Source organism: Hyperolius riggenbachi, chromosome 3, assembly GCF_040937935.1.
Source record: "Hyperolius riggenbachi isolate aHypRig1 chromosome 3, aHypRig1.pri, whole genome shotgun sequence".
Lineage (NCBI taxonomy): Eukaryota > Metazoa > Chordata > Amphibia > Anura > Hyperoliidae > Hyperolius > Hyperolius riggenbachi.
This window is the reverse complement of record NC_090648.1, coordinates 6,407,370-6,418,726: the sequence shown is the minus strand read 5'-3', so window position 1 is coordinate 6,418,726 and position 11,357 is coordinate 6,407,370. Positions and strand designations below refer to the sequence as shown.

At 51.4% G+C, this 11,357-nt stretch overlaps 1 protein-coding gene across 1 annotated transcript; it reads left to right on the top strand.

The window, feature by feature from the left end:
* The first annotated feature begins 7,213 nt into the window (after nt 1–7,213).
* Nucleotides 7,214–8,920, top strand: LOC137560883 (E3 ubiquitin-protein ligase TRIM39-like). Its single transcript, XM_068272040.1, has 2 exons — nt 7,214–8,039; nt 8,217–8,920. The coding sequence occupies exons 1-2, from the start codon at nt 7,214–7,216 to the stop codon at nt 8,918–8,920; spliced, it is 1,530 nt and encodes a 509-aa protein (XP_068128141.1).
* Nucleotides 8,921–11,357: the final 2,437 nt, after the last annotated feature.

The window sequence follows — 11,357 nt, the reverse complement described above, 5'->3', positions numbered from 1 at the left end:
CCAGAGGTATCGTAAATTCTGAGTTCACAAGTTCAGCTATATAGGCTGAGAAAGTTCTAATATCATCAGCCTCATACCAATATAAAAAGTTTTTGTCCTTATTCAAACCCTTCTCCACAGCTTTGAACCAATTTATAAATTTTGTTTCTGGTATTAATCGATCATTTGACGTTTTGAAACCCCTCTTCAGGGCAGTGACACGAAGATCATACATGCTGTGAACATTGAACCGAAAGTGTGTAGCAACTGGGAGTTCAGCTTTGGTATCATTAATAGTGTGCCTGTGTCCATTCATACGTTTGCGCAGAGTTTGTCCAGTTTCTCCCACGTACATAACATTGGGGCATTTAGCACACATGATCAGATATACCAGATTGGTGGAACCACAGGAAAATGTGCCTTGTACTCTGCACTTCTGTTGTGAACCTGGTATCGTTAACCTGTCAGTGGAGTAAATGTGTCTGCAGGTCGCACATATTTTTTGTCGGCAGGGTGATGTTCCGTTTTGTTGAGGCCTATTCAAAGAACTCCTGACAATCATCTGTTTTAGATTGTGTGGTTGCCGATATGACAAGAGTGGAGGTTTAGGGAATATCGTTCTCAGTCTGTGATCCTTGTGTAAAATGGGATGAAGTTCCTTAGCAATCCTCCTTAAGATTTCCAGGTGTGGGTTGTAGGTGACAACCAAAGGGACACGTTCCTCTTTCTGGTTTTGCTTATATTTCAGGAGTTCAGTCCTGGGGATGTTGCTGGCTTTCCTGATTTGGGCGGGCCTCAGCCATTGGAGGACTGTAACCTTGTTTAATGAAAGTGTTCTTAAGGATATCCAGGTGCTTGTGTCTCTGTCCATCCTGTCAGAACAAATCCGGTTCTTAATGTGCTTGGGATGAAAACTCATAGCTTAGGTAAGTGGGACGGTCTGTGGGTTTGCGATACACAGAGGTTTGTATGTTGTTACCCCTGATGTATATGGTGGTGTCCAGAAAGTTAATCTCTGTGTGAGAGTAGGTAAGTTTCAATTTGATTGTAGGATGGAAGGCATTGAAGTTCCTGTGGAACAGGAGAAGATCATCCTCACTTGCGGACCAGATGATTAAAATATCATCAATGAAGCGGAAGTAGGCCATGGGTTTTATGCCACATGCATTGAGGTATTCCTCTTCGATTTTGGCCATGAAGAGATTTGCGTACTGTGGTGCAAATAGTGAACCCATTGCCACGCCCATCTGCTGTAAATAGAGGTCCTGTCCAAAAGTGAAATAATTATGAGTGAGAATGAATTTCATCAGTCCAGCAATAGGCTTAATAGGTATGCCCTGACCATGAAGATATTTACGGCAGGCCACAATACCATAATCATGGGGAATGTTCGTGTACAGGGACTCCACGTCCATCGTGGCCAGTATGGTTCCCTCAGGTACTGGGCCGATGGCTGTCAGTTTGTTCAGGAGGTGGGTGGTATCCTGTAAGTAGCTGGGTCTTTTACAGACAAGAGGTTTCAAGATGTTTTCCAGCCACCCTGAGATGTTCTCTGTAAGAGTTCCGCTCTCTGAGATTATGGGCCTGCCTGGGTTTCCCTCTTTGTGGATCTTGGGAAGCATGTAAAAGCAGGCTGTTCTAGGCTCTTCAGGGACAAGGGTCCTTACATGTTGTCTGATGTTTGCAGGCAATCTGTTAACCATCCTATTAAGTGCCATCCTGTAGCCTTTTGTGGGGTCCCCCTGTAATTTGGCATAGTGAGAGGTGTTGGATAATAGTCTTTGGGCCTCCTGGATGTAGTCACTGGTGTTCATTATGACTATGGCACCACCTTTATCCGCTGGTTTAATAATAATGTCCTTATTTTCCCTAAGGGATCTGATGGCCTATCGCTCCTGTGGTGTTACGTTCTGGGCCAGTGTCTTTCTTTTACTCAGGATCCTGTCAGAGATTCTGCGTCTGAATTTGTTGATGTATTTATCCAGGGCCGGGTTTTTTCCTTCTTTGGGGGTCCATCTTTGTTTCTACTTTTTAGATCTGGTGTGTTTTGGTCCATTATCCATTGTATCACAGGCTTCCTTATCATGGTAGTGTTCCTTGTATCACAGGCTTCCTTATCATGGTAGTGTTCCTTATATCACAGGCACCCTTATCATGGTAGTGTTCCTTGTATCACAGGCTTCCTTATCATGGTAGTGTTCCTTGTATCACAGGTTTCCTTATCATGGTAGTGTTCCTCGAGTTGCAGCATTCTGAAAAATTCCTCCATATCTCCATATCTATATATACTATCTATCTATCTATCTATCTATCTATCTATCTATCTATCTATCTATCTATCTATATATATATATATATATATATATAATACATAATACATATATATACAATCAGCAGGAGATGCATACATTGCTTTGTAAATATAAATAAATGTTATACAGTTGTCATTCTATTTCAAAACATCCAGCTTTCACTGATGGCTAACACAGAACAATGCTTTGCTGCTTTTAAAACATGTCAGGAAAGAGTTGAACTGTAGCACAGAGAATGTTGCTGTCATTCTCTAGGAAAGAAAAACAAACCATAAATTTAACAGGTCTCAGGTCTAACAGCTCTGACCAAGTAATAAACATCAGTCTGGGGGAGAGGAGAGCTGATAATTCCTGGCAGTGAATGCGTGCATAAAGAAACTAATCTGAACTCAAAAGTTCTACTACTTAAGCCCATATATTTTTCTTCTCACAGCAGCTTGTATGTCCCCACTCATTATACTAAGGACAATATCCTCAGATGACAACAGATGCTGTCATCACACACACTCTGCAGTGAGAGAGATGCAGGGATCTCTGGAATTCAGGCAGAATAGAGCAAAGCAGAAGTGATTTACTTTGACATGTGGCCTCTTATCTCTCCAAGACCTGCACCCTGCTGAATTTTATCACCCTAGGCCATGGCATTTGTGGCCTTCCCAGAAATCCGGCTCTGCACACACACACACAATATTATACATATACTAGGCAACCTAAGCCCATTTAAAAAACGGGCTCTAGGTCAGTCCTCGGCGCAGCATCACAGCCCACATGCGCACGCCTGCCCGGGCAGCCCGCTGTCTTGCCCTGTCCCTGCGTCCTGTCCCAACGGCTGTCAGTGCTTGACATGCGCAGTAGCACAAAAGCACTGACGCAGGGGCACTTGTACTTTATTAGGTAGGATATATATATTACTTCTAAGTCTACAGATATAATCCTACTACAGGAGACATCTTACTAAATCATCCTATGCCGAATACAGAAGAGTCTCATTTATCGGCACAGTCGGGCATTGCCTGAGGCCAGATATGTGTGCCTGCTTGTTGTTTGAGAAGTCAAGGGGCATTAGAAGATAACACTAACCTCCCCCCAAAGGATTCACAGCACACTGGTGTGCAGCAGAAAATGCTCATGATCCCTTCTGCGCCTTCCTGTTCACTTCCTGCAGCTTCGAGCTGCATCGTGGCGATCTCTTTGCCCGGCCCCAATGTGTCACGTGACCTGGGAGTCACAAGAAGTCGCCTCGCCACAAACCAGCTGTGGAGCTGCAAGAGGGAAAAAGGAGGCCGCAGAATGTTTCGTAAGTATTTTCTGCTGCACACCACTGTGGGGTCTTAGTTGGGAACGCCCCCATTCTCCCCGCCAGGCATGCCAGTTAGTTGAGACTCCTGGATGCCTGAGTTCTGGTTAACCAGAACTCTACTGTACTTCCATAAAGATTTTTCAACCCTCTACCTTTCCAACAATTCAACCTCCAAAGGAACAAAATGGCAATTCTATTTCACAGCTGAAACCCCTTTAAAGAGAACCTGAGGCAGCTTAAAAACAAAACAAAAAAAGAACCCTACTACCTGCGCCACGCCGTCTCCCGGATTCGTCTCCGCCGCTCTCCGTGGCCCTGTTTGTCCTCCACAGCTGGTGTAAGACCTGATCACTGGTAGATGAAATAAAAAATGACCACGACCAAAAGTACCTCCTGAGTTGCGGCTTGGCTTCTAATGTGAGGAAGCTAGCGGAGGCGGGGAGCAAGGTGACGGAGGTGGGGAGCCAGGCAACAGAGGAGGCAGAGGAGGCAATGGGGGCAGGCGGAGGCGGGGAGCAAAGTGACGGAGGCGGGGAGCCAGGCAACAGAGGAGGCGGAGGAGGCAATGCTGGGCAGGCAGAGGCGGGGAGCAAGGTGACGGAGGCGGGGAGCCAGGCAACAGAGGAGGCTGAGGAGGCAATGCGGGGCAGGCGGAGGCGGGGAGCAAAGTGACGGAGGCGGGGAGCCAGGCAACAGAGGAGGCAGAGGAGGCAATGCGGGGCAGGCGGAGGCGGGGAGCAAAGTGATGGAGGCGGGGAGCCAGGCAACAGAGGAGGCGGAGGAGGCAATGCGGGGCAGGCGGAGGCGGGGAGCCAGGCAACAGAGGAGGCAGAGGAGGCAATGCGGGGCAGGCAGAGGCGGGGAGCAAGGTGACGGAGGCGGGGAGCCAGGCAACAGAGGAGGCAGAGGAGGCAATGCGGGGCAGGCAGAGGCGAGGAGCAAGGTGACGGAGGCGGGGAGCCAGGCAACAGAGGAGGCGGAGGAGGCAATGCGGGGCAGGCGGAGGCGGGGAGCCAGGCAACAGAGGAGGCAGAGGAGGCAATGCGGGGCAGGCGGAGGCGGGGAGCAAGGTGACGGAGGCGGGGAGCCAGGCAACAGAGGAGGCAGAGGAGGCAATGCGGGGCAGGCGGAGGCGAGGAGCAAGGTGACGGAGGCGGGGAGCCAGGCAACAGAGGAGGCAATGCCGGGCAGGCGGAGGCGGGGAGCAAAGTGAAGGAGGCGGAGAGCCAGGCAACAGAGGAGGCGGAGGAGGCAATGCGGGGCAGGCGGAGGCGGGGAGCAAGGTGACGGAGGCGGGGAGCCAGGCAACAGAGGAGGCAGAGGAGGCAATGCCGGGCAGGCGGAGGCGGGGAGCAAGGTGACGGAGACGGGGAGCCAGGCAACAGAGGAGGCAGAGGAGGGACAATGCCGGGCAGGCGGAGGCAGGGTGCAAAGTGATGGAAGCGGGGAGCCAGGCAACAGAGGAGGCAGAGGAGGCAATGCTGGGCAGGCGGAGGCGGGGAGCCAGGTGACGGAGGTGGGGAGCCAGGCAACAGAGGAGGCAGAGGAGGCGATGTGGGGCAGGCGGAGGCGGGGAGCAAAGTGACGGAGGCGGGGAGCCAGGCAACAGAGGAGGCAGAGGAGGCAATGCGGGGCAGGCGGAGGCGGGGAGCAAGGTGACGGAGACGGGGAGCCAGGCAACAGAGGAGGCAGAGGAGGGACAATGCCGGGCAGGCGGAGGCAGGGTGCAAAGTAATGGAAGCGGGGAGCCAGGCAACAGAGGAGGCAGAGGAGGCAATGCTGGGCAGGCGGAGGCGGGGAGCCAGGTGACGGAGGTGGGGAGCCAGGCAACAGAGGAGGCGGAGGAGGCGATGTGGGGCAGGCGGAGGCGGGGAGCAAAGTGACGGAGGCGGGGAGCCAGGCAACAGAGGAGGCAGAGGAGGCAATGCGGGGCAGGCGGAGGCGGGGAGCAAAGTGATGGAGGCAGGGAGCCAGGCAACAGAGGAGGCAGAGGAGGCAATGCGGGGCAGGCGGAGGCGGGGAGCAAGGTGACGGAGGCGGTGGAGCCAGGCAACAGAGGAAGCAGAGGAGGCAATGCGGGGCAGATGGAGGCGGGGAGCAACGTGACGGAGGCGGGGAGCCAGGCAACAGAGGAGGCAGAGGAGGCAATGCCGGGCAGGCGGAGGCGGGGAGCCAGGTGACGGAGGCGGGGAGCCAGCAACAGAGGAGGCAGAGGAGGCAATGCGGGGCAGGTGGAGGTAAGGAGCAAGGTGACGGAGGCGGGGGAGCCAGGTGAAAGAGGAGGCGGAGGGGGCAATGCGGGGCAGGAGGAGGCAAGGAGCCAGGTGACGGAGGCGGGGAGCCAGGCAACAGAGGAGGCAGAGGAGGCAATGCAGGGCAGGTGGAGGCAAGCAGCAAGGTGACGGAGGCAGGGAGCCAGGCAACAGAGGAGGCGGAGAAGGCAATGCGGGGCAGGCGGAGGCGGGGAGCAAAGTGACGGAGGCAGGTAAGCCAGGCAACAGAGGAGGCAGAGGAGGCAAAGCGGGGCAGGTGGAGGCGGGGAGCAAAGTGACGGAGGCGGGGAGCCAGGCAACAGAGGAGGCAGAGGAGGCAAAGCGGGGCAGGTGGAGGCAAGGAGCCAGGTGACAGAGGTGGGGAGCCAGGCAACAGAGGAGGCAGAGGAGGCAATGCGGGGCAGGTGGAGGCAAGGAGCCAGGTGACGGAGACGGGGAGCCAGGCAACAGAGGAGGCAGAGGAGGCAATGCGGGGCAGGAGGAGGGGCACAGTGATTGACAACTGCCAGGTAAATAGCAGGCTAGCGACAAGCAGATTGTCGCTAGCCTGCCGCTATTTTTAGGGGGGACAGCAGAGCGCGGGGGGGGGGGGGGGGGTGGCAGCGGAGATAGAAGGACACAGAGTTATGCCATTGTGCTGAGAACCTGCCTCTGTGACCTATTATCTGTAGAAAATCCGCCTCGGGTTTTATTTAAGTGTATTGCTTGTCCCCATGTAAGAAGGGGGAGGCAAGGGAAGGAGTTTGAACATTGGGGGCCCAACAAAATTTTGCTGGGGGCCCCATGAAGCGTAGGTACGCCACTGATCAGTCCAATCAGAATAAGACACAATTTCTGCAGAAATCTTTCTCTCTGTCTGTAATGCCTAGTACACACCATACAATTTTCTGTAAGATTTTTCTGTAAGATTTTCTGTAAATAGATTATTTTCTGTAAAGTACTGGTAGAGACTGGTTATTATCTCTGGTGCATTGTCTTCTGGTTATCTCCTGCTGAGTAGAATTGCTCGGCAGATAGATGGTAAGATAGATAAATTTCCAACATGTTGGAAATTATCTATCTGGCAGGTAAATCTAACAGAAAATCTTACAGGAAATTGTATGGTGTGTACTAGTCATTAGAGAAAAGTAGTAGATATGGTAAACAATTTATAGCAATTTGATAATAATCGTTCACCTCATCTGCCACTGATTGACCAGTGTATGGCTAGCTTTAGTTAATCTGATGGCTCATACAGAAATATATTTGACATTTCTCAGCCACACCCGTGCTAGTAGATACGTGAGTCATCCTGCTGCGTTCTGTTCTCTGGAGACTGTTACTTTCATTTCCCGCCTTTGCTGTCAGCGATGGCTTCTGCTGATCTGAGGAAGGAGCTGGAGTGTCCCGTCTGCCGGAAGATTTATACCGATCCTGTCAGCCTGAGATGTGGCCACAACTTCTGCCGGGGCTGTATTAGTCGACTGCTGGATATAAAGTTGGAGTGTGGAGTTTATACCTGCCCTGAATGCAGAGAAGAGTTTCAGGAGCGGCCAGAACTGCAGAGGAATGTGACTCTGACAAACATGCTGCACAAGTTACAGCAGAAGGAGATCGGAGTCCGCTGTACTTACTGCCTTGACTTCCCAGTGTCTGCTGTGAAATCCTGCCTCCTGTGTGACGCTTCTATGTGTGAAAAACACCTGACAGTCCACAGCAAGGCACCAGAACACGTCTTATGTGCCCCCACCACCTCCCTGGAGACCAGGAGATGCTCCGTCCATAAGAAGATCCTGGAGTATTACTGCACTGAGGACTCTGCTTGTATCTGTGTGTCCTGCAGTCTGGCTGGAGATCACCGGGGACACCAGGTGGAGACACTACAAGAAGCCTCTGAGAAGAAGAAGAAGAAGCTGAGGGATGGTCTGCAGAAATGGATGACAGAAATAGAGGAGGTTGAGAAAAAAGCCCAGGAAAACAGAAGAAAAGCCCATGAAAAATCATACAGTGAAACAGAGAGGGTTTCTGCCCTTTTTACAGAGCTCAGGAAACGTCTGGAGAACCTTGAGAAGAAAGTCCTGCGTGACATCACTGAGCAGACGATGGAGATATCAGGCAAATACAATGAGGTGATCAGGCAGCTGGAGATAAAGAAGGCGGAGCTGTCCAGGAAGATGCGTCACATTGAGGAGCTGTGTAACATGACTGACCCACTGACTGTCTTACAGGAATCAGACACAGGTGACTTGTGTGACACGGAGGACAGACATGATGAGCAGCTCCATGATGGAGGGGATCTGGATGTGGACAACATTTCACACACTTTACACACAGGACTAGCTGATATCATGTCTGGGGTTATTGCCCATGCAGACCCAAAGGCCTATCCACAGTCTAGCACACCGGGCAAGATTTATGGTCTATTCAAGCCACATCCAAAGTCCACTCCAACCTCACTCAACTCTTCCCATCAGTCTGCAAGCGCAAATACTGAGACTTTACAGGAATTGCTAGAGCAGTCGTTGTATGCAGACGTATTACTGGATGAAAACACAGCTGGTAAAAAGTTAAGTATATCAGATGATAGAAAAACTGCATCCAGGTCATTACAAAGTCCAAAACAGCCCGAAACAGCAGAGAGATTTGACTGTCCTCAGGTGATGAGCACTCAGAGCTTCTCTTCCGGGAGACATTACTGGGAAGTGGACGTCAGCAGGTCTCGTAGCTGGATAGTCGGGGTTTGTTACTCCAGTATAGACAGGAAAGGTAGTAAGTCAGAAATCGGCAGTAATAAAAAGTCTTGGGGTTTGGATAGAGATGGAGATACATATACTGCAGTACGTGATGAGAAAACATTCCCATGCCTTGCCAAGATCTCAAGTAAGAAAATTAGGATGTATCTTGATTATGAGGCAGGGCATATTTCTTTCTTTGACCCATGTGACCAAATGAGACACCTTGCCACCATCACTGCCACCTTCACTGAGCCCCTCCATGCTGCATTATATATAGGGAAGGGTTCTATCAAGATATCTGAGGGGGAATCTGGAGTTAGAAACCCGCCCAGAGACTGGTGACATCACAAGCACTCTCCTGGGCCCTGTTAAAGGACACCCGAAACATACATTAAGGTCCCATTCACACTAGAGCATTTTGCTGGCGATTTTGGCAAAATGCTCAAGTGCTAGCGCTTTTTAAAGTGCTAGCGCAATAATATCCTATGGGCCCGTTCTCACTAGGGCGATTAACGCAAATCGCCAAACGCAAACATGTAGCCTGCACCATCTTCAGGTGATTTAATGGCGATTACATTTCAGTGCTTTAGAAGCGTTAAACGCAAATCGAAAAAAAAACACAATGGCAATTTTTTTGCGTTCAACGCAAAAAAAGCCAGAGCAAAACGGTAGCAAAAGCGCTAGCGTTTTGCGATTTGCAAGTGTGAATGGGCCCTAAGGGATAAAAAGAAGCTGGTGAGAGATGTGGGCATTTTTGTATAGCCTCCCCTCACTTTCTGATTAGTCCTGAGAGACTCTGTTTTCCTGTAACAGGCTCTGATAGTGGCCGTGACTTACAAGTCGTCGCTCTGCCAGTATCCTCATTTTATTCCTTAGGGCCAGTTTTCACTAGTGCGGAAACCGGGCCGAATCCGCAGAGTTTCCCCGCAGACAAATCGCTCAGGGAAACTCTGCCATAGGAAGTAATGGCACCGCCAGATTAATCGCTTGCCCTAGCAATGCGGCCGGCATTGCCCACAGTTTTCACATGGGAGGCAGAGAATCCCATAGCTGTGCATGACACGGCTTCTGGGATTCATCTGCGTTCCTGCACACCCGGGAGAGCCACCGTGCGTCTTGCAGCCGCGCGCAGTGGCCAGTGGAAACGGGCCCTGAATGTTTGCCTCGGGTATCCTTTAAGCAAGAGGTAGAAGGCAATGGGTAGCATTATAGCATTTATAACATTCATTCTGTGATTAGTTTATGCTCACCTGAGTTTTGTTTTGTTTTTCCAATATAATGCACATGTCTTTACGAAGCATATTCCGGAAGCTACGATAACATTTTGCCAAGATGGCCGACCACTGCTAAGGCAATAAAGCCCCATCTACACGATACGATTCTTTGTGCGATTTGATTATGATTCTATTTATGATCCGATTAAATCCGACATGTCCGATCGGGATTAAATTCGATTCAATTTGATTTGCCATTGCAAAACAATGGCAAATCGAGTTGAATAGAATCGAATCCCGATCGGACATGTCGGATTTAATCGGATCGTAAATAGAATCGTAATTGAATTGCACAAAGAATCGTATCGTGTAAATGGGGTTGAAAAGAGCTGACGCATGCGTGGAAAATCAGCGCAGGGAAATTTAGGTGCAGGGTGAAGAGGATTTAAGGGAGTCTGAAGCAATTTTAAAAATAAAAAATATATACCTAAGGAGAGGGAAGGCTCTGGGTCCTATAGAACTTTCCTGGTCTCCTCATGATTCGCGCATTCCACCGCAGGCTCCCCCATTAGCAGTCTATGATCCTTGGGTCATAGACTGCTGTCTTCTGTGTTGGGTGGGATTTGGCAGTCTTTGGAAGCACTTGGGCTTGCGAAGACGGGCCACTCCGTACTGCGCACGTGCAAGCGCCCTCTCCCAAGCACATGTGTGAGCGCCCTCTCTCACACACAGTACACACGCGAGCGCCCTCTCCCAAGCACATGTGCGAGCGCCCTCTCCCAAGCACATGTGTGAGCGCCCTCTCTCACACACAATACACACGCGAGCGCCCTCTCCCAAGCACATGTGCGAGCGCCCTCTCCCAAGCACATGTGTGAGTGCCCTCTCTCACACACAGTACACACGCGAGCGCCCTCTCCCAAGCACATGTGCGAGCGCCCTCTCCCAAGCACATGTGTGAGCGCCCTCTCTCACACACAATACACACGCGAGCGCCCTCTCCCAAGGACATGTGTGAGTGCCCTCTCTCACACACAGTACACACGCGAGCGCCCTCTCCCAAGCACATGTGCGAGCGCCCTCTCCCAAGCACATGTGTGAGCGCCCTCTCTCACACACAATACACACGCAAGCGCCCTCTCTCAAGCACATGTGTGAGTGCCCTCTCTCACACACAGTACACACGCGAGCGCCCTCTCCCAAGCACATGTGCGAGCGCCCTCTCCCAAGCACATGTGTGAGCGCCCTCTCTCACACACAATACACACGCGAGCGCCCTCTCCCAAGCACATGTGTGAGTGCCCTCTCTCACACACAGTACACACGCGAGCGCCCTCTCCCAAGCACATGTGCGAGCGCCCTCTCCCAAGCACATGTGTGAGCGCCCTCTCTCACACACAGTACACACGCGAGCGCCCTCTCCCAAGCACATGTGCGAGCGCCCTCTCCCAAGCACATGTGTGAGCGCCCTCTCTCACACACAATACACACGCGAGCGCCCTCTCCCAAGCACATGTGCGAGCGCCCTCTCCCAAGCACATGTGTGAGCGCCCTCTCTCACACAC

Bases quoted from the DNA above. Each gene is read 5' to 3' on its own strand.
- LOC137560883 (XM_068272040.1), top strand. From the start codon at position 7,214: ATGGCTTCTGCTGATCTGAGGAAGGAGCTGGAGTGTCCCGTCTGCCGG. The intron at 8,040-8,216 runs GTAACATGACTG...TTGCCCATGCAG, and splicing joins GCGTCACATTGAGGAGCTGT to ACCCAAAGGCCTATCCACAG.